The following is a 23845-nucleotide window of genomic DNA, read 5'->3' as shown; positions in this document are numbered from 1 at the left end:
CATTTTACCAGAGCAGTGAAATAAATGAAAGCTGGCTTCTGATTGGTTGATTTTTCGCTGCCATCTTCTTATTTGCACCTTTTCTGTAAGGTCTCCCCGGGGTCTGGGACATTTCTGGGAGCCTGAGAGATCTCTCTTTGAAGTAGGAGGAAGAATAAATCAATGAATAGAGGAAAAAACATCCAAAATAATTCAGAGTCGGAGCGGTCTCCATTATAGACATTGTTCTTTATGCGGTCACTGATCCAGGACACATCCTCGAAGTAATTAATCACTTCTGATGATAAATTATAACACAATTCTACAAATAAAACACACGCACATATAATTATACCATATAATATAGATTGTGAAAAGGAATTTCGAGTGTTTATGTAAAAATGTCCCGATTCCTTCTCGTCTTCATGATCCCTGCTTGCCGGCAGTGAATGGAACGTTAAATCCACTTTGGAGGCCTGAAAAATGGCGCATGCTGGAGCCTGCAGAGTATAAGCCGGACCCCATCAATATCAAATCACATTTTGGGTCCAATAATCTGTATAAACAGCTTTGGTGAGGTAGTTGACGGTTCCAGTCTGAAGTGGCTGATAACAGGGAACAATAGATTTAATTCAACTGCAAGAACAAATTACTTCTTTCCGTCAGTAGTCAGATATTCAGAATGTTCTTAAAGGGCCAGCTCCTGTTTAATGCGTATAGGGTGGGGGTCGCCCAGCGCTCCCTCCGGAGGACTCGACATGACGTGGTCGCCCTTTGAATTCAGCATCATGATTTGTTGGTCAGAATATTACTCTTCCGAGCTCAAACAGGACCTGAAAAACATCAAAGAGGAGAAAAAGAGGACACGTTAAGGTTGTCTGGGACTAGGACGTGTTTTTGGGGGTGTCGGTCCCCCAACGACCGGATACTGATGACCTGTTCTAAAGAAAGGACAGCTTCTGTCCGCTCTTCTGAAATGTCCGGCTTAGTAAATAGCCGGTGTTGGGCCGTTCCTCTGTTATTCCTCCAGGAAATGTCTGAATATTGTAAACTGGATGCTACCATTCCTCTTAATGTGTTCTACATGATCTCAAATTGTCCACAGTGACGCTACGACTAAGGCTGGGGCCACGCGAGCATTTAGCATTGGATGCGATATGCTGATGACCCTCGGCTTCCGCTGTGCTACTAGCGTTAGCCGAGTGTCATGCGACTGTAATTCAATCTTGCGATCGGATCACAGCTGCGGAGGAGAAGGAGGGACTAATCTCTCCATCTCTTCCATTATCAGCTGATGCGATTATCGCACTGCACTCCGGTGTCATCCAAGTGCAGTGCGATGTTTCATTCACACCCATAGACTTGTATGGGTGCAAGTGAAAACGGATCAGATTCCACCTGCGGCTTGCTGCGACTGTTTTCTCAGTCCGATTAGGGCTGAGAAAAAAAATCGAACATGGGATCGTCCCCATAGAGTAACATTGGTCCGAATGGAATACGATTTTTTTTATCACATTCCACTCGGACTGTTTTACTCGCTGTGTGTCCTAGTCCTAATAGTTTGTAAGCCCTGTCTAAACCAGGACTCGTGAGCACCACATTGAGCTTTGAGATATGATCACAAGCCACATTCTGTGCAAAGGAATCTTAGAAGCCCCCTGTGTGACCCTTTGAAGGTTATAGTGCTGCAGATGCCCCCTTATAAAGTAGTAATGCCCCTTTAGTGCGCTTATAGTGCCCCCCAACAAGTGATAATACCCCCTGTGAACATCGACATAGTTCAGCATGACACTTACCAGGGACAATAAAACTCACAAGCCCCGAGATTGAGGACCCCTGGGCTAACAGAGATAAGAAATTACAAGGTAACAAGCCCATCTCACTAATGTGGAGGTTGTCTCCTATTTGAATAGTCCAGACTAATGCGGGCGTCACACGAGACGAACTATTGTGCGATGCATCGCCGGAGTCACGGTTTTTGTGACGCACATCCGGCATCGTTCACGATGTTATCTCGTGTGACACCTCCGAGCGACGCAGAATCGGTCACAAATCGTGAGTCGTGTACTCGTCGCTTATTTTTAAAAAATTGTTTATTTTTCATGGCGCCGGTTGTTCATCGTACTCGGGACAGCACACATCGCTCCGTGTGACACCCCGGGAACGATGAACACAGCATACCTGCGTCCCGCGGCACCCACCGGTAATGCGGAAGGAAGGAGTTGGGCGGGATGTTACGTCCCGCTCATCTCCGGCCCTCCACTTCTATTGGCCGGCCGCTGTGTGACGTCGCTGTGACGCCGAACGTCCCACCCCATTAAGGAAGAGGATGTTCACCGCCCACAGCGAGGTCGCTCTGCAGGTAACTGCGTGTGACGGCGGTTTAACGACTTTGTGCGCCACGGGCAGCGATTTTCCCGTGACGCACAAACGACGGGGGCGGGTACGATCGCTCGTGCGATCACACGATAGATCGTACCGTGTGACGCCCGCATAACACTTTTCCCTTTCTTTCTAAGGCCGGCCATACATAATAGATAGATCATTCAACTAACAGCTCCCAACTCCTCAATACACATGCACACTCAGCCCGACCGAGCATGCATGTGTTCTGTGCGCTGAAAAAAAGGATAGGGCATGCTGAAATCCAACTGCCTGATCCTTTCTTTCCCCATTAAATGGTCAGACAGTCCCACCAAAAAAAAAAACATTGGAGGATCATCTAAAGTGTATGGTGGCCTCCTTACTGTATCCAGACAAATTATCCATTATATAAGACCCCCTTGAACGCTCGATAAGGTTGGATGCATATGGGGGGAGGTGAGAAAAATACCTGCCCTATGTGTATGGGGGTGGTCAGGAGGATAGGCCGTCCGAGGTGTGTGCTCAGCATAAGACCACTGGTAAGACAACCAGTTTGGATATTCCATGTCATTTACCTCGATGGTGATCAGTATGACGATCATCCACTCCAGCCGCAGGCCATGTTTCTCATTTAAATGGTTTCGCATCAGATCGGTCAGCTCTGTACAATGCAGCAGCTTTTCATTAATCACCTAAAAATATATTAAATAAAATAGTTTTTCATAGATCCACTGCAGAAGTTTGACAAACCATTATCATCTGCCCTATAATGAATGAAATAGATGGGAAGCCCCCCCAATATCACCAGAGTGGAGAGCCGCTTCTAAGCGGACATCACTCTTGAGGACCATGTCTGAAAATCAGCTGCTTACCCCAGGGGGGCTGCATTATTTAAGGGTCTGTCTGAGATAAAACAATCCCTTAGACTGATAAAATTTGCACCACTAGGGGGAGCTCTGCAGCTTAATGCAGACAGATTTATTATGACGTTCAATGGGAGCTGTAGAAATCCTTACTCAAGTGTATCTTGTATGGCTGAAGTTGGATGAACGCTCGACCTAGATGTGAAAGTGTTCTGGTTAAGCTGCACAGCTAGACACTAAACTACAAAAAAAAAAAAGACAGTTGCACTCTGAAATGCTAAAGCATGCAAACCATGAATGCAAGAATATAGACATGCATTACTGCTTAAAGAAATCCAAGAAAAATTGAGATATTTAGCATACAAAAATGGCCATTTCTATATCTGCCCAGTAGCCATGTCAAGGCATATCTCTATACTGGGTATCTACTCTAACGCTTCTCTGAGTTAAAAAACACCTGTGTATAGGGACGTAGGAACCTGATACTAGAGAGTAAAATTACCTGTGGCTAATGGGGGAGGGGTGCACATAATCTAGACAAAAAGACTGACTGCACACCCTAACATGCAGTCTGAAAAGGTGCAAAATCAAACATGACATATAATAACAAAAACAAGACAATTGCACTCTGAAATGCTAAAGCATGCAAACAATGAATGCAAGAATATAGATCTGCATTACTGCTTATAGAAATTGAGATATTTAGCATACAAAAATGGCCATTTCTATATCTGCCCAGTAGCCACGTCAAGGCATATCTCATATAATGGGTACCTACTCCTCGCTCAGTAGTTGCCCATACACAGGAGGGTTTTAACCCAGAGAGAGGTGTTCGAGTAGGTTCCCAGTATGTATATAGGTTTGCCTTGATGTGGCTACTGGGCAGATATAAAATTGGCCATTTTTATATGCCAAATATCTCAATTTTTCCTAAATTTCCTTAAGCAGTAACGCATTTGTATATTCTTATCTCCTTACATTCATTGTTGCATGCTTTAGCATTTCAGAGTGCAACTATCTTTTTTTGTTATTATATGTCATGATCAGTTTTGCACTTGTTCAGACTGAATTTTGGGAGTGCCGTCAGTTTTTTTGTCTAGATTATGGAGTCATGCCCTCTGACTGTGCACCCCTCCCCCATTAGCCACAGGTGATTTTATTCTTCGGTAGCAGGTTCCTACTTGCTCATACACAGAAGGTTGTTAACTCAGAGAGAGACGTTAGAGTAAGTACCCAGTACACGACATATGCCTTGACGTGGCTACTGGGCAAATATAGAAATAGCCATTTTTGTATGCTAAAATTCTCAATTTTTCCTAGATTTCCTTAAGCAGTCATGCATGTCTATATTATTTTATTCTCACATTCATTATTTGCATACTTAGCATTTCAGAGTGCAACTGTCTATTTTTGTTATTAAACGTCATGTTCAGTTTTGCACCTGTTCAGACTGCATGTTGAGAGTGGCGTCAGTCTTTTTGTCTAGACACTAGAACTGTCCTCAATTTATCTTCCCTGGGAACAAAAGGATCAGGCAGTTTAAATCCGACATGCCCAATCCTTTTCCCCAGATGTCGGCCGTAATTAAGAGTTAGGGGCTCTCCATACACATTGTTGCCAGTCCTGCCAAAATTAGCAGACGTCAATATAATGTGTAAGCCCAGATAAATGCCTTGTAATACTCTGATGTGGGATATATATACACTAAAATGCCTTTTATATCTGCATAAAAATTAAAAGGGTTGACCTGGACTTACAGTACAGACCAAAAGTTTGGACACACCTTCTCATTCAAAGAGTTTTCTTTATTTTCAGGACTCTGAAAATTGTAGATTCACATTGAAGGCATCCAAACTATGAATTAACACGTGGAATGAAATACTTAACAAAAAAGTGTGAAACAACTGAAAATATGTCTTATATTCTAGGTTCTTCAAAGTAGCCACCTTTTGCTTTGATTACTGCTTTGCACACTCTTCGCATTCTCTTGATGAGCTTCAAGAGGTAGTCCCCGGAAATGGTCTTCCAACAGTCTTGAAGGAGTTCCCAGAGATGCTTAGCACTTGTTGGCCCTTTTGCCTTCACTCTGCGGTCCAGCTCACCCCAAACCATCTCGATTGGGTTCAGGTCTGGTGACTGTGGAGGCCAGGTCATCTGGCGTAGCACCCCATCACTCTCCTTCTTAGTCAAATAGCCCTTACACAGCCTGGAGGTGTGTTTGGGGTCATTGTCCTGTTGAAAAATAAATGATGGTCCAACTAAACACAAACCGGATGGAATAGCATGCCACTGCAAGATGTGGTAGCCATGCTGGTTCAGTATGCCTTCAATTTTGAATATATCCCCAACAGTGACACCAGCAAAGCCCCCCCCCCCCACACCATCACACCTCCTCCTCCATGCTTTACGGTGGGAACCAGCCATGTAGAGTCCATCTGTTCACCTTTTCTACAAAGACACGGTGGTTGGATCCAAAGATATCAAATTTCGACTCATCAGACCAAAGCACAGATTTCCACTGGTCTAATGTCCATTCCTTGTGTTCTTTAGCCCAAACAAGTCTCTTCTGCTTGTTGCCTGTCCTTAGCAGTGGTTTCCTAGCAGCTATTTTACCATGAAGGCTGCTGCACAAAGTCTCCTCTTAACAGTTCTAGAGATGTTTCTGCTGCTAGAACTGTGTGTGGCATTGACCTGGTCTCTAATCTGAGCTGCTGTTAACCTGCGATTTCTGAGGCTGGTGACTCGGATAAACTTATCCTCCGCAGCAGAGGTGACACTTGGTCTTACTTTCCTGGGACGATCCTCATGTGAGCCAGTTTCTTTGTAGCGTTTGATGGTTTTTGCCACTGCACTTGGGGACACTTTCAAAGTTTTCCCAATTTTTCGGGCTGACGGACCTTCATTTCTTAAAGTAATGATGGCCACTCATTTTTCTTTACTTATCTGCTTTTTTCTTGCCATAATACAAATTCTAACAGTCTATTCAGTAGGACTATCAGCTGTGTATCCACCAGACTTCTACACAACACAACTGATGGTCCCAACCCCATTTATAAGGCATGAAATCCCACTTATTAAACCTGACAGGGCACACCTGTGACGTGAGAACCATTTCCGGTGACTACCTCTTGAAGCTCATCAAGAGAATGCCAAGAGTGTGCAAAGCAGTAATCAAAGCAAAAGGTGGCGACTGTGAAGAACCTAGAATATAAGACATATTTTCAGTTGTTTCACACTTTTTTAAGTATTTCATTCCACATGCGTTAATTCATAGTTTTGATGCCTTCAATGTGAATCTACAACTTTCAGTCATGAAAATAAAGAAAACTCTTTCAATGAGAAAATGAGAAGGTGTGTCCAAACTTTTGGTTTGTACTGTAAGTCCAGGTCAACCCTTTTAATTTTTATGCAGAAATAAAAAGCATTTTAGTGTGTGTGTGTGTATGGCTACACATATATATATATATGTGTATGTATGCACGTATGCACATATGTATGTATGTATGTGTATATATGTGTATATATGTGTATATATCTATATACATACATATATACACATACATACATACATACATACACATATTATATATATATATCCCACATCAGAGTATTATAAGGCATTAATCTGGGCTTTCAATGAGAAGGTGTGTCCAAACTTTTGCTCGGTACTGTAGATAAGGATGACCTCAAAATCAGATTGATGGGGTCCTGACACCGTGCACACCAGCGATCAGGTGTGCTCCCATTGAGGTCAGATATCCATACTGTACAGAGACATACAGCAACTCCTTGGTGGCCATCATTTGTTACTGGAGCTAAGATGTCATTCACTTCAATAGGAGCTGATCTGCAGAACAGAAGAACGATCACGACACAGTGTACGGTGCCGCATTCCGGACACCAAGTGAGCTCCAAAAAAATGATTGCTAGGGGCATCGGATGTTGGACTTTCACAGATCAGATATTCTGCAGATACATCATAAATATCTAAATCCTGGACTTAGGGGTGCTTTGCACGTTGCGACATCGCTACTGTGATATCGTCGGGGTCAAATCAAAAGTGACGCACATCCGGCGCCGGTAACGACGTCGCAAAGTGTAAGGCCTAGATGCGCCGATAAACGATCGCAAAAGCGTCGAAAATCGGTGATCTGTGTAGCGTCGGTCATTTTCATAATATCGCACCAATAGGAGATACGATGTTGGTCCTCGTTCCTGCGGCCGCACACATCGCTGTGTGAAGCCGCAGGAGCGAGGAACATCTCCTTACCTGCCTCTACCGGAATTGCGGAAGGAAGGAGGTGGGTGGGATGTTTACGTCCCGCTCATCTCCGCTTCTATTGGCCGCCTGCCGTGTGACGTCGCTGTGACGCCGCACGACCTGCCCCCTTAGGAAGGAGGCGGGTCGCCGGCCAGCGACGTCGCAGGACAGGTGAGTGCATGTGAAGCTGCCGTAGCGATAATGTTCGCTACAGCAGCTATCACAAGATATCACATGTGCGACGGGGGCGGGGACTATCGCGCTCAGCATCGCTAGCATCGGCTAGCGATGTCGCAGTGTGCAAAGTACCCCTTAGTCCCTTTAAATGAAGGGTTAGGGGCAATCTTATTACAATGTACAAATATATGAGGGGACAGTACAGACTCTTTTTACACCTAGGTCTGCAACAGGGACAATGGGACATCTACTCCGGTTAGAGGAAAAGAGGTTTAATCATAATCACAGACGCAGATTCTTTACTGTAAGAGCAGTGAGACAATGGAACTCTCTGCCATAATGTTGTAATAGTTGACTCACTAAAATTTGACAGGCCTGCATGCCTTTCTCGAAAAATATAATATTACTGGTTATGTGTATTAGATCCTGTGATGGGGCGTTGATCCAGGGAATTAGTCTAATTGCCGAATGTGGAGTGGGGAAGGAATTTTTCCCCTAATGTGGCGTTTACTGTCTGCCCTATGGGGTTTTTTGCCTTCTTCTGGATCAACATGTTAGGTTAGGTCATGGGTTGAACTCGATGGACCCAAATCTACCTTAAACACTATGAAACATGAGATTAAATAAAGTTGCACCTTGACTCTGCGGTTAATGCTGAGGAATTGACAGGTTTTATCATAGAGGTGCTCCAGATTTTCTCTGTCCCAGTAGAAATCAGGAGTCATGAGGAGGTCCGAGCTTAGGTTTATACGATGTCTGAAAAATAAGGTTACAACTACATTACTAATGCCGCCATATGCAGGTCTGTGTCAAGGAAGAAGAGGACGTATACAGTATATGGAAAACACACACTTACAGCTAGATCCATACAAATGCATGATAGAGGCACAGCGCCCTCATTATACAGTACATAAATAATGTTACCATAGCGTACACATAAATAACACTGTCATACTGATGATGTCTGTAAACTATTGTGAAAATTAATGGCGCCATATAAGAGAATAAAATAAAAAGAAAAATAAATAGTGGAAAGAAAACTAAAAACAAATAGTACACGTAAATAACACTGATACTGTAAACAAAACTAAAACCACAACACAATAGATTTCAACGACACTGCCATGCTGTAGACAAAACTACAAGCCCCATAGAGTACACACAAATGACGCTACCTAACTATAGAAAAAACTAAAAGCACCATACAGTACACTCAGAAAACTGATATACTGACAAAACTAAAACCACCATACAATACATATAAATAACACTGCCATATTTTGCACAAATATAAAAGTACCATACAATACATATAAATAACATTGCCATACGGTGCACAAAACAAAAAAGTACCACATAATACATAAAAATAACGCTGCCATACTACGCACAAAACTAAAACTTGCACACAATACATCTATATAACACTGCCATACTGTGCACAAGACCATAAGTACCCTACAGTACACATAACACTGCCTTACTGTACAGAAAACTAAACGCTCCATACAGTACACACATAAAACTTCCATACTGACACAAATCTAAAACCATCATACAATACATATAAAAAAATCACTGCCATACAGTCCACAAAATTAAAAGTAGCATACATTTAAATAACACTGCCATACTGTGCCCTAAACTACAAGCACCATAGAATACACATATATAACACTGCCTAACTGTAGACAAACTAAAAGCACCGTACAGTACACACATAAAACTGCCATATTGACACAAAACTAAAACCACCATACAATACATATAAAAAACACTGTCATACGTTGCACAAAACTAAAAGCAACATACAGTACATGTAAATAACACAATAATGTACATAATACTAAAAGCACCATACAGTATACATAAAACTGCCATAATGACACAAAACTAAAACCACCATACAATACACATAAATAACACTGCCATACTGTACACAAAACTAAGACCACCATACAGTACACGTAAATAACACTGACAAACTGTACATTGATTTAATTAAATTTACCTTAGAGCAAACAGCTCCCCGATTTTCTGCATGACATCATCGTGAGACAGTTTCAGTTTCCTTCTGGCTTTCAGCATCTGAAACAAGACAAGATAAGATGATATATCCGCTATAAGGAGGCCGAAACGTGCGTTGGTCGGTAGGAGGAAGTACGAATGACTGACCTCTGGGATAGATTGGATGGACTCCACAAAAGTATCCAGAGTGGACTCCCACATGGCCAGCTTCACTGCAGAACACAATAAGACACAACAGATAGGATCGGGGTCTGTTCATTGCTGCTAATGTACGTGTGCATTTCCTGAAACAACAGGAAGTTAGAGTCTAAAGAAGCCCCTGTGGCCGGTGTGAGAATTACAAGATTTCAGATTTTTAGGATAAAAAAAATGATTGTGATATGGAAAAAATACCCACATTTTTAAAATAAAATGCCATTTAATACAATAATAAACCGTCCTATACAATGAGTAATTTTCGGATGGAACGTACCGGACAGGCAAAGTGCATTGGAGAAGGCAAACTTCTCCAGAATGAGCTCAGTCGTCTGCAGCTGGGAGTTTAGCACAATTTCTCCTTTCATAAGTCTTGTATGACCCCTGAAAACAAAAATGTCTGGATATGACTGCAATATACAACTGATTATATTGTGACCGCTGCGGGCTAACAGAGGATAACGCTTACTCTCCAAATGTATAGTTTATCTCCTCATTCTCCCAGTGAACTAGCGCCACCTCGTATGGCTGAATTTCATGACCCTCCAAAATCTGCATCACTCGTTTCATCTGGAATCCGAAAATATACAGGTTAGAAAAACTGAAAGCACGCCAGCCGCACCTCTATGACTGAAAGCTGGTGGCTGCTGGAAGGAATAACGTTCATTTTCTCAAGGTAGCCACACTGCATCATGCATTTCATCTAGAATCCGAAAATACACCGGTTTGAAAAACTGAAAGAACGCCAGCCATGTCTTTATGACTGAAAGTCGGCGGCTGCTGGGAGGAATAACGTTTATTTTCTCCAGGTAGCCGCACTGAATCATGCGTTTCATCTGGAATCCAAAAATACACAAGATAGAAAAACTGAAAGCACGCCGGCCGCGCCTCTATGACTGAAAGTTGGTGGCTGCTGGTAGGAATAACGTTCAATTTCTACAGGCAGCCACACTGCATCATGTGTTTCATCTAGATTCTGAAAATACACAGGTTACAAAAACTGAAAGCATGCCAGCCGTGTCTTTATGACCGAAAGCCGGCGGCTGCTTGGAGGAATAACGTTCATTTTCTCCAGGCAGCCACACTGTATCATGCGTTTCATCTGGAATCCAAAAATACACAGGATAGAAAAACTGAAAGCACGCCGGCCACGCCTCTATGACTGAGAGCCGGTGGCTGCTGGGAGGAATAAAGTTCATTTCTTCCACGTGGCCGCACTGCATTACGCGTTTCATCTGGAATCCGAAAATACACAAGTTACAAAAACTAAAAGCACGCCGGCCACGCCTCTATGACTGAAAGCCGGCGGCTGCTGGAAGGAATAACGTTCATTTCCTCCAGGTAGCTGCACACAGCTTTAGAACTCTATTAACCTGCAGATTAACAGATTTATTTTTACAACAGGTTCCCTTTAACTACTTTTCACAAAGTTTATTAATTTTGTCTAGGACAGCATATGGTTAAGTAGGATATTAGCATATATGATATTGGTATATTAGAATATTAGCATATATCATATTAGCATTTATCCCTATTTAACACTAGAAGTCCCAGAGAGGGGTCATTTAACATTTCTACCTTTGGAACCCAGGGAGCTCGAAATTACTGGGACTTCTAGTGTTAAAGGGTTTGTCCTACTACTGACATTCATTATCTGCTCACTGAATAGGGAATAAATGTCTGATGTCATTGTTAGCACCCCATTAATCCCTAGATGGGGGTTCCCGAGTCCCCCACTCCTCCTCACTGTAGGCGTGAGTTTGAATGGAGCAGCATTTGGCTTATTGTCTTATTCATAGACAATCCCTTTAAGAAAAAAATAAATTAAGGAACTTACAGTTTTTTCTTCTATGTTCCAAAACACAACGGCCCCTTCCCTGTATAAAGAACAGGGTTACAATTACCAATATATATGGGAATTCCTTAAAGGGAACCTGTCACCCGATTGGGCCCCTATAAGCTGCGGCCACCACCAGTGAGTCCCTATATTTGGCATTCCAGAATACTGTATATAAGAGCCGAGGCCGCTGTGTATAACGTAAAAAACACCTTTATAATACTCACCTACGGGGCGATCCGGTCATATGGGTGTCGCTGCTCTCCGGTCCGGCGCCTCCTCTCTGCTGCGATCTCCGTCCTCCTTCTACCCAGCCCAGTGTGGATGACGAGTCCTACATCATCCACACAGGCCGGCATTGCGGTCCTGCACAGGCGCACTTTGGTTTGGCCTACTGAAGGCAGATCAAAGTATTGTAGTGCGCATGCACGAGGAAAGGTTGATGACCGCCTGCGCATGCGCACTACAATACTTTGCTCAGGGCAGATCAAAGTGCGCCTGAGCAGGACCTCAATGCCGGCCAGTATGGATGGAGTAGGACACGTCCTCCATACTGGGCTGGGTAGAAGGAGGACGGCGATCGCCGAAAAGAGTAGGGGCCAGACCAGAGAGCAGCGATGCCTATCGGACCGGACCACTCCGCAGGTGAGTATAATAAAGGCGTTTTTTATTTTACACGGAGCGGCCTGGGCTCTTATATACATTATTGTGGAATTCTGTATATAAGAGCCCACTTGCTAGTGGCCGCAGCTTATAGGGGCCAAATCTGGTGACAGGTTCCCTTTAAACACAGCATCTGATAATCCCACACATACTGTATATACATACAAGATGGCGGAGTCTTAGTTTCTGAGGTGAAGTTAAAGGATATGTCTATTTTCGCAACCATTTTTTTTTTATTTCATTTTTTGTTTACATCTTTCTATACAGTCCTATGTGTTTCCATGGGGACAGACTACAAACAAGCCTTCTGTAGTCTGATCTCACAGTCTTATTGTTTTTAGGCCATATTCACACAACAGGGTTTGTTAGGTGCCAACTTTTTCCAGTGACAGCGCACGGACATACTATACGCCATGTGCTGTCCGTGCTTCACTGGTTGCTATGGTAAACCGGAACCAATGTTTTTGGGGTTGCTATGGTAAACCAGAGCCTATGTTTTGGGGGTTGCTATAGGAAACCAGAGCCAATATTTTTGGGGTTGCTATGGTAAACCAAAGTCACTGTTTTTGGGGTTGCTATGGTAAACCAGAGTCAATGTTTTTGGGGTTGCTATGGTAAACCAGAGCCAATGTTTTTGAGGTTGCTATGGGGAAACCAGAGCCAATGTTTTGGGGTTACTATGGTAAACCAGAGCCAATGTTTTGGTGCTGCTATGGTAAACCAGAGCCAATGTTTTGGGGTTGCTATGGTAAACCAGAGCCAATGTTTTGGGGGTTGCTATAGGAAACCAGAGCCAATGTTTTGGGGTTGCTATGGTAAACCAGAGCCAATGTTTTGGGGGTTGCTATAGGAAACCAGAGCCAACTTTTTTGGGGCTGCTATGGTAAACCAAAGTCAATGTTTTTGTGGTTGCTATGGTAAACCAGAGCGAATGATTTGGGGTTGCTATGGTAAACCAAAGCCAATGTTTTTGGGATTGCTATGGTAAACCAGAGCCAATGTTTTGGGGGTTGCTATAGGAAACCAGAGCCAATGTTTTTGGGGTTGCTATGGTAAACCAGAGCCAATGTTTTTGGGGTTGCTATGGGAAACTGGAGCCAATGTTTTTGGGATTTTTTGCTTACAAGAAAAAAAAACAATGACACACGGATGAGGAAAAAGGGATCATCCCAAAAAATAAAATCAGACGTGACACCAATGTGTTAGTAAGGCCTCAATCTGTCTCGTAGTTTCTCAATGTCGGGTCAGACTACACAGGCTTTGTTTGTAGTCTGTTACCATGGAGACACATAGGCCTGCATAGGAGCTGGAGACAGAAAATGCTAGATTTTTAATCAAAAGGTTTAAAAAAGTAGATTTTTTTTCCTCCAAAAAAGAGATTTGGCTGCAAATGTAGGCTATGTTGGACATTGTACTAGACGCACGCTCCCGTGATGGCTATTATTAACCTCGGGCCCACATTTGCTGACAGGACTTTGATCGTCTGTGATTTAGATGATGGTGTAACCTGCCTGTGAAAATCAAACAATCCCGAGTCCTCCAAATTCTAATCTAATCCGACATTTCAACCAAAAGTACCAGTTAATGGGGTTTCCTGCTTTGGACAACCCCTTTAAGACATGATATAAAACATAAGGATGTAGATGACTTTTTTTTTTTTTACAGAACAGAATCTAAAATCAATTAATTTAATGAAAAGGTTTACTAAAGATTTTTATTAGTCTGGTCAATTATACCTGACTTGTGCTTCAGCCCTGGGGGGTCCCTTACTGGTCCATTGCTTATATTGGTGTCATTTCATCGTAACTATGGACCCTTCATCCAGTTATACTGCAGGCAAAGTATAAGGTGGTCACTGGTAAAGTTTAAGAGGGGAGATATGTATCACTGAGATTCTTAGCCTCAGTGATGTGAACCCGGATTTATGCTACATACTGAGAGGGTTAGATGGCTTTTAACAGGGTAGGGTTTTTGTGAACAGCTAAGGAGATGGGTAGGATGGCTGTTCACCATATCTCCACCTAACAGTGTGGTCCAGAAGGTAAAAGTGTCATGGTTGTCACTCTGTAGTAAGGTTCTGGGCCAGACTATCTTTGCCTTGTGTGACTCTACAGATTAAATATATTCCTTTCCTTTGGGGAGGTGAGGGTTAATCTCAGTATTCCTTGCCAGTAAGCATTCTCATTACCATCCCAGGTGTTTCCGGTTTGGACCACTCCCAATCCCTATATATACCCTCTGCTCCCAGTAGAGGATGCTGGTTATTCACATTCATTTGGATGTTTGGCCAGGAGGTGGAAGGAGCTGTGTGAGCCCCCTCTTCATGGTGCCGTGTAGGATGCAGTCCTGTTGCTGATTTCAGCTGTTTGTTGTTGTTGTTTTTTTTTTTTTCCCTGTTTGTCTTTCCTCCCCCTAGTGTGTTATTAGTGCAGTGGTGGGGCTAGTGTCCCTCACCTGCCAGCTCCCTAGCAAGGGCTAGAGATGAGTGGTTCAATGGAGGTTTGGTTCGCCGGCAGTCAAGGAGTCGAGCCTCTACTGTTGCCGCTCACAAACAGCCATCCATACGCAGATCACTTCCGGGGGAGGGTAGGTGGTCTTTTTCAAACAATTTTTTTGGGTTGCACACTACATGTAATTGTGCTGATGTTACCCCCAGTGTGAGTTGTTCAAACACTGCAAGCGGATCACACAGGGCTGAGCACCAAGCGTACCCGAGCACAGCGTTGCTCGCGCGAGTGAAGTTCGCACGTTAAGCACCTGAACCTTGATATTTTTTTTAAGTTGGTGTTCGGTTCGAAAATCAAACTTCAGGTTTGCTCATCACTAGCCAGGGCTATTACAGGGTCTCAGATATCCTGTTCAGCGACAGATGCAGAACCTGTATAGGGACTGGCTAGGAGTGTACCGTATGCCTGCAGGTGAGAGAAAGATGTGTCCATCTTCCCCCTCACTAGTGCTAGGGAACACCATTGTTAAAATATTCCCGATGTACTCCTTATTTATAGCGTGTCATGTCATACGCCATATTTCCCAAAAAGTAAGACCTCTGGAATCACTCTATGTTCTGTGTATGGAGGTTGCAGACCTCCAGAGCTGTCCTCTTATCGTAAAGAGTGGAACCCTGAGCTTAGCGAGCTATATGGACGGTTTTTGTGCGCTTTTATTTTCTTTGTGCCAGAAAGGCTTTTTCTTGTTTTGTTGTACTTTGGTAGTCTGGTTTATGTAGTTCAATAAACCAGTTAAAAATGTAAAAGAGAAGTGTTCCTGGGACTACCTTGAATGGCCGTTGCGGGAGTTGACCTACCACAAAAGGAACAGTGGGGATCTTTGGGGCCAACATGTGAGAATGAGGGGAACTGGCATGGATAAAGTGGTATTAAAGGGGTAGTGATTGATATCCTGTCACTAGGATACCCCATAACTATTGACCCTTCATCCTGTTATACTGTAAACAAAGTGTAAGGTGGGCACTGGTAACATTCAAGAGGGGAGATATGTATCACTGAGCTTGTTAGCCTCAGTGATGTGAACAGGGATGTATGCTCCAATATATTAGATACTGAGAGAGTTAAACGGCTTTTAACAGGACCACGTTTTTGTGAAAGCTAATGAGATTGGTGGGACAGCGGTTTACCATATCTCCACCTTAGGGTATGGTCCAGAAGGTAAAAGTAAGACCTCTGGAATCTCTCTGGGTTCTGTGTATGGAGGTAGCTGACCTCCAGAGCCATTCCCTAAAGCTTAGCGAATGGAACCTGCAGCTATATGGACGGTGTTTGTGCGCTTTTATCTTCTTTGTGCCAGAAAGGCTTTTTCTTGTTTTGTTTTACTTTGGTAGTCTGGTTTATGTAGTTCAATAATCCAGCTAAAAATGTAAATGAGAGGTGTTCCTGGGACTACCTTGAATGGCCGTTGAGAGAGTTGACCTACCACAAAAGGAACAGTGGAGATCTTTGGGGCCAACATGTGAGAATGAGAGGAAATAGCAACGACAAAGTGGTATTAAAGGGGTAGTGATTGCATGACTTCATGATTGGTAAGGGTCTGACTGGCGATATATTCAATCATCCCGAGGAAGAAGGGTCCTCAGAAGTTGTGGAACTCTGCTGTCCTGTTGCTGACTGTAGCTGTCTGTCTCTTTTTCCCCTGGTGTTATTAGGGACTAGCGTCCCTCCATTGCCTGCTCACTAGCCAGGGCTATTACAGGGTCTGTCAGGGTCTCGAGTATCCTGTTCGGTGACAGATACAGACCTTGTATAGGGACAGAGACCGAGCCTCTACCACAAAAACACTTTAAAAGACAAACATACCCCTTTAACCCCTTCCTATCCCTTTAACTGTTAGAATTTTGGGAAATCTGCCTACAATCTGAGGAAGAGCTAGTAACAAAGTTCTAGTATTACCTGAAGAAAAATATCTCTCCAGAGTCCTGCTCCTTAGAGACATTCTCCACTCCGACCAGTAAGACATTGGAGGCGTCTGTAAGAGAATGAAGTGGAATGGAGTTGAGCTGCAGTACCATACATGACCTATGGACAGGGGTGGCGCTGTTTCTGCCAAGATTCTTTATTAGAGTACATTATTAAAATGGGGAAGTAGGGCAAGTATTAGTACAAAGAGGGCATTTTCAGTAGATACTGGTGCTCTACATATGGATCTTCAGGAGGCCATCTGCTGGTAGGATAGGGGGTGCAGAAATTTACGGGGTTCGGAGCATATATTGTAATCGTTCTTAGTTTTTCCATGTCTGTCCATCTGCAGTTCTGTAATGAAACAAAAAGCTAAGACTTACCCCTGGGCAAGCTCAGCAGCTCGTTGTACCCGTGTGATGCCAGATCATGGCACAGGGTGCCAAGGTGGAACTCGTCGGCTGTTGCAAAGGCCACGCACTGCATCAGATCCTATAGGGTAAAAGGGTAATAAGTCACAACTACAGGACCATATACAAAGAGTTAAGTGTATGTGTTTCTGGGAAAGCCGGCGGGCAACCAATATGGCCGCCCTGACTAGTCACTCAGTAACTGTAGACTATAGCAAATCTAAAGATGGCACAATTGTAGCATCACTGCCCGTTGTAATGATTCGGCTAAGTGATGCCCTCTGCCAGTGCCCCCCATATACAGTGTCCTGCCAGAATGATCAGCATCATACAAGTTGGCGCCAAAATAGGACAACCAAATGCCGACCAAATAACACCGCCAAACAGTAACAATACTATCCAGTGCCACGGCATGACTAACAGACTATATAGTGCTCACACCTAAAAATGAATGCAGACCACAGGCTGCACCCGTTAAATAATGATAAAGACCCCATACCTGATCTCTCCTTATACAGACTCCAATCCAAGCCTTCCTTAAAGGGAACCTGTCAGCAGAAATTTTGCTTTAAACCTAAAAGTTTCCCCCTCTGCAGCTCCTGGGCTGCATTCTAGCAGGTTCCTATAGTTTTTGTGCCCCCTTTTAGACCAAATTAAATACTTTATAAAGTTGTACCTTTTGGTATGCAAATCTTCTAAATTATCCATGGAGGCGGGCTGTCTGGTGTCAGTTACTGTCTCTCCTGCCGATTTACACCATCCCCCAACGCTCCATTTCATACTTCCAGGACGCCGCCCAGTGTGCCCGAGGTCCCGCGCATGCGCCGTGTGACTGTACCGGGACTGTGCACAGTGTGACCGCTGGTGACGTTTGCGCAGGCACAAGATTATGCGTGGCGCGGTGATTGTCATCAGCAAGTGCCCGCCCATAATCTCGTGCCCGCCCGTTCCCCTCTGCCTCTAGCGTTCTGCGCAAGCGCTGGCCAGATGACCCGACGTCACCTCTTTCCTATCTTGCCCTGGAGCAGGAAATAGATGATGGGAGGAGCGGATCAGGACACCACCGGTTACGAGAGGTGACGTCGGGTCATCTGGCCAGCGCTTGCGCAGAACGCTAGAGGCAGAGGGGAAAGGGCGGGCACGAGATTATGGGCGGGCACTTGCTGATGACAATCACAGCGCCGCGCATAATCTCGTGCCTGTGCAAACGTCACCAGCGGTCACATTGTGCACACAGTGCAGAGTCCCGGTACAGTCGCACAGCGCATGCGCGGGACCTCGGGCGCACTGGGCGGCGTCCTGGAGGTATGAAATGGAGCGTTGGGGGATGGCGTAAATCGGCAGGAGGGACAGTAACTGACACCAGACAGCCCGCCCCCATGGATAATTTAGAAGATTTGCATACCAAAAGGTACAACTTTATAAAGTATTTAATTTGGTCTAAAAGGGGGCACAAAAACTAGAGGAACCTGCTAGAATGCAGCCCAGGCGCTGCAGAGGGGGAAACTTTTAGGTTTAAAGCAAAATTTCTGGTGACAGGTTCCCTTTAATAAAAATCCCAAACGACCACCCATACAGATGACGGACCAGAACCCATTTATAGATCCAACACTAGCTCCTCACCGAAACCCAACCCTCTCCCTGTTTGCAGACCACCAATCACTACTGGCGTGCCTGATTGATGTGTTAGTCTGCAAGGAGAAAAGATTTCCCCTTATACCCAACTGTAGCTTTTCATACAGCCACATCAGAGCTCATGCTTTGCACTGATGAGGGGCAATCACCCCAAAGAACCATGTCTGCAAATTGGGGTTTTGATCTGACATAAATCCTAAGTCATATGACAAGGCTTATTAATGGGTGACTTGACATTTAGGATTGCTACTTCCAATAGGTGGCACCAGAGGTCACTGCGTCCTCCCTGAAGGGACTCCTTCTGTTTCCAGACTGAGACACTTACATAGAGGGTCAGCTATTCTCCATTCCTTGCTCCTGAGCTTCCCTCTGTTTCCTGGTGCTCCACTGGACGGTGTTCTGATTCTGTGTCATGCAGTGCTAGGGAGCATCAGGGAGCAGGGACTGATGATAGAGCACATCCAGCGCCAGGGAGCAGGGGCTGATGATGGAGCACATCCAACACCAGGGAGCACCAGGGAACAGGGGCTGATGATGGAGCACATCCAACACCAGGGAGCACCAGGGAACAGGGGCTGATGATGGAGCACATCCAGCGCCAGGGAGCACCAGGGAACAGGGGCTGATGATGGCGCACATCCAGCGCCAGGGAGCACCAGGGAGCAGGGGCTGATGATGGAGCACATCCAACAACAGGGAGCACCAGGGAGCAGGGGCTGATGATGGAGCACATCCAACAACAGGGAGCAGGGGCTGATGATGGAGCATATCCAGCGCCAGGGAGCACTAGGGAGCAGGGGCTGATGATGGAGCACATCCAACAACAGGGAGCACCAGGGAGCAGGGGCTGATGATGGAGCATATCCAGCGCCAGGAAGCACCAGGGAGCAGGGGCTGATGATGGAGCACATCCAACACCAGGGAGCACCAGGGAACAGGGGCTGATGATGGAGCACATCCAACACCAGGGAGCAGGGGCTGATGATGGAGCACATCCAACACCAGGGAGCACCAGGGAGCAGTTGCTGATGATGGAGCACATCCAGCGCCAGGGAGCACCAGGGAGCAGGGGCTGATGATGGAGCACATGGACAGGAACCATTCAGGAAGCTCCAATCACCAGGAGGCATCTTTGACACTCGGGAGATTTTACAACTCTTCCGGTAGTCTGCCATTTTTCCAAGACACTTGGCAAGTATGAGGTGACCCCCGTACACAACGGTATGACGCAGGCACTATAATGTGATACAATACCTCAGCCTTGGAGAGGAAAGGCAGGTTAGATCTGGACGGCTGTTTGGTTCTGGATGACTTCAGGGGTCTCTTGGTGACCGGTCCTGGCACGGTTTGTGTGGTGGTTGAATATGATCTACTTGTGGGTGATGTGACCTGACGGTGGCTCCAGCATTTACAGCATGAGAAAGCCTTGAGTGGAGAACTCTGTGCAATGTCCCAATACCGGTGCCTTAAAGTGAGTGAATGGGGGGCATGTGCAGCCGGTACACCGCTCATCCGGTCACAGGTCCTTCTGGAGAACAGTCGGCATTGGACGTCCATGCTCTGTGGTTTACCAGTCCGACACATCTGTGTTACAAGATTCGGCATCTTTCTTACTAGCCAACTCATGGTATATCTCCGATCTGGAAGAAAAAGGCTAAGTGATAAAGGCAAGACCCCCATGAACACTGCTATTCCATGCAACTCTATGGAAGATGCAGCAATCACTGAGAGGAGAAGGGTGGAGGGACAGATATTGGGCAAGGGTCTATCTCCTGGTGGGGTCTGAATATGTGAACTGTATAAAATGTTGAGCCACCGTGTAGTAATTTTTGTAGGTGGGGTCTGGATTTTGTGACTCCCACCGAATGCTCAGTGGAGCAGGGAGCGTAGTGTACGGACCCCTAGACTCTCTTTGGAACCTGTACACTTCTCCGCTCACACTTAAGGATGAGGTGAGCTCTCCTGCACCCTCCTTAAATGATCAGTAGGAGTCTCAGGAATATTTTTTTTTAACCATTAAAGGGTTAAAAGAGGTTATCTCTTGTTCTTAGTCCAGGAGCGCACTGCTCCCCTGCCTCCTGCTTGCGGTGTCCCTGTGCTGCTGGCCTGAACTGTGCACTCCGCAATGCAGCAAGCAGAAGGCAGTTTATCCTCCGCAGCATCAGAGCAGCACAGGGATGTAGAAGCTGACCGGATCCACAGCAGCACTTACAAGCTGCTCTGTGATCCTTGCTCAGGAGACCAACCAATTCTCATCAATTACAGAGGTGGCCAATGTAGTGCCGGCGTCTCTGCAGACACACCGGCTTACCGCCCCCGCCATCCACCGTGTTCTGCTGCCGCCTTCCCCTCCTGGGTCCTGTACATGCTGCACAGGATTTCCAGGAGTGCACCTAAGACACACGCAAGCACACACTGGCCCCCTTCTTAAAGGGCCGGCTAGCCATTTTCACATAGGCTGAGGCACTGTGTATTTAAGGCATCCTCCCATTAGGGGAGGTGCCTGTGCAATACATTCAGTTAGTCAGTACACCAGTCTGCTAGCTAGTTGTCAGGTCCCATTAACCCTGTGTCTGTCATCAGTACCTGCCTATCAATGGCGTGCCCACAATTCCTGTCCGTACCAGCCTGCCTCAGTCACCCACCTGTACCTGTCTATACCCAAGTTCGTCTCCTGTCCTGGGGGTCAGCTGCCACAGTTCCGGGCATTGCCCTGGGAGTGGTACCTGGCGTCCGCCTGGTGGTGGGCACTTAGTTAAGCCCCTCCCACTAAAGGGAAACTCAGATCCCCCCCTGTGGTCCAGTGGGTCCACTAATCCCACTCGCTACTCTAATACCGGCTGCGAGTGTTACAAGTGATGACCTAGGAAACAAGCATAAACTATAGAATTAAAAATCCAAGACATTCTTGCAAAGTTGCCCATTTAACAACCTCTTTAATTTTGAACCATTTTCAGGATCTCTGCTGCCTGTCAGTGAATTGCAACTTTCCAGAGATTCAAAAATCCATGTAGGCCTTATACTTCTCACAGATTGCAGATTGCTACAATTGTATCCAATCCCTCCTGTTGTCATAGATTGCTACAATGTATCAGTTTACATTGACTGCATGTTTTAGGCTAGGTCCTGATGCAGACTGTGTAAATCAGTGGCATGTAGCATTATTTTTTTTCCAGTAAAATGACTTGTCTCATTATAGTCAATGGGCTCAGTCTGGCGACATCATATTTTTTTTTCTCATTACTATCGACACGTTGCAGTTTTGTGTTAACTACAAAACTGCACCCTGTGGTCAGAAAAAAGCTTCCAAAAACATATGCGTTTTTGACAATGCGCCCGCCTGCTGCGGACTTCAGGCAGAGACTGAGCAGCGATCGGCAGTGATGTCACTCAGGTTAGCTGTAGCCACAGCTGGAGGTTCCCACAGTCCTCCACCTGTGACCGCAGGTAACTTGACCTCAGGTGACTTCAGTGACCTCACCTGACGTCACTGAGGTCAAGTTACCTGCGGTCACAGGTGGAGGACTGTGGGAACCTCCAGCTGTGGCTGCAGCTAACCTGAGTGACGTCAATGAGTTCATTGAGGTCAGGTTACCTGCGGTCACAGGTAGAGGACTGTGGGAATGTCCAGCTGTGGCTGCAGCTAACCTGAGTGACGTCAATGAGTTCATTGAGGTCAGGTTACCTGCGGTCACAGGTAGAGGACTGTGGGAATGTCCAGCTGTGGCTGCAGCTAACCTGAGTGACATCACTGAGTTCATTGAGGTCCACGGAGGTCAGGTTACCTGCGGTCACAGGTGGAGGACTGTGGGAACTTCAAGCTGTGGCTGCAGCTAACCTGATTGACGTCACTTTCATTGAGGTCAGGTTACCTGTGGTCACAGGTGGAGCACTGTGGAACCTCCAGCTGTGGCAGCGACTAACCTATGTGACGTCACTGCTGATCATGCAGCTCACTCAGTCTCTGCCTGAAGCTCACAGCGGGTGGTAATGTTCCATGACTTTAGATGTAGCAGAGCTCGAATTGTCGTGGGACCTCGGCGGGGGGCCTGATCTGCGAGTGCTCTCAACACTAGAGAGAAACACAGGGACAAAACACAAAAAGAATTGACATGGTACAGTTTTGTGGTCACCACAAAACTGCAGCAGAAAAAAAAGCAACGTGCGCACAGCAAAATTGAAATCTCATAGACTTTGCTGGGGAAGGAAACTGCACAAAAAACGCGGCAAAACATGCAGCGTGTGCATGACGCCTAATAGAACATAACGGAAATGTGTGAACCTTGCGCCAGGGTCTCATAAAAGGTTGCAGGGTATTTCATTATAGTATAAGTCTATTAGATGCCTATATAGACGTCATAAGTGGTGGTCCAAGACAGGACCCATTCTCCGGTGGGAATATGGGTGTATATGACTGGCGCACAATGGGTTATGGTGCTTCCGATGGCTTATTCTCAGTGTTTAGGGTTAATAGGAGACAGTAATTCATAACAGGTCCCCCAAAAAAACAAAATAGCATGAAAGAAAGGGTTAAAAAAGAGATTTAAACCCTTAAAGGGGGAGTCATCATGGTGGATAATCTCACTGTTAAATGACCTTACACTCCTATGGGCTAAAGACCAATGAGATTCCACCATAAATTCACCATCTATTCCATTTGCACTCTATAGGGGCAGAGGTAAAATATCCATCACCCGACAACAGCGCAGACGGGAATCGAACCTGCGACCTTCACAGGCAGACGCAGCACTTACCTGCACGAGAAGGCCCCGCCCACTGACTGCCATGAGGCTCCGCCCCCCGCCGTTCAGTCATGCTGACTTTGGCCGCTTCCCTCTAGCGGCCGCGACTTTTCATTCGCAGCCGCAGATTCGATGACAGTAGGGTCTTCTAAGTACAATTTTCAAAATTACAGAAAAGTAATTGAATAAACATGTTATCTTTAATATATAGTTTCTTGGGGGAGCTAAATCAGTAAAAACAATATTAGAAGTGGTTACAGTAAAATCCGCGAATATGCGGCA

The 23845-nt window shown here is 45.4% G+C and overlaps 1 protein-coding gene across 1 annotated transcript; it reads right to left on the bottom strand.

Moving 5' to 3' along the window:
* Positions 1-209: 209 nt before the first annotated feature.
* Positions 210-23617, bottom strand: RMND1 (required for meiotic nuclear division 1 homolog). The gene is made up of 12 exons (XM_075342192.1): positions 23576-23617; positions 20076-20461; positions 17160-17268; positions 16771-16846; positions 11705-11744; positions 10337-10437; positions 10145-10251; positions 9820-9884; positions 9656-9732; positions 8280-8400; positions 2919-3035; positions 210-812 (listed from the first exon to the last, which is right to left on the bottom strand). The coding sequence occupies exons 2-12, from the start codon at positions 20445-20447 to the stop codon at positions 780-782; spliced, it is 1218 nt and encodes a 405-aa protein (XP_075198307.1). The 5' UTR covers positions 20448-20461; positions 23576-23617; the 3' UTR covers positions 210-779.
* Positions 23618-23845: the final 228 nt, after the last annotated feature.

The sequence above is a fragment of the Anomaloglossus baeobatrachus genome, chromosome 4 (genome assembly GCF_048569485.1).
Source record: "Anomaloglossus baeobatrachus isolate aAnoBae1 chromosome 4, aAnoBae1.hap1, whole genome shotgun sequence".
In the NCBI taxonomy this organism is placed as follows: domain Eukaryota; kingdom Metazoa; phylum Chordata; class Amphibia; order Anura; family Aromobatidae; genus Anomaloglossus; species Anomaloglossus baeobatrachus.
Note: the sequence above shows the minus strand (reverse complement) of the source record. Positions and strands in the feature narration are given on the sequence as shown.

Excerpts from the sequence above, each read along its gene's own strand:
- RMND1 (XM_075342192.1), bottom strand. The coding sequence starts at position 20,447 with ATGAGTTGGCTAGTAAGAAAGATGCCGAATCTTGTAACACAGATGTGT. Across the intron at positions 9,885-10,144 it reads CAATGCACTTTGCCTGTCCG|TGAAGCTGGCCATGTGGGAG; the intron begins GTACGTTCCATC and ends TGTGTTCTGCAG. Across the intron at positions 813-2,918 it reads TCATACTGATCACCATCGAG|GTCCTGTTTGAGCTCGGAAG; the intron begins GTAAATGACATG and ends GATGTTTTTCAG.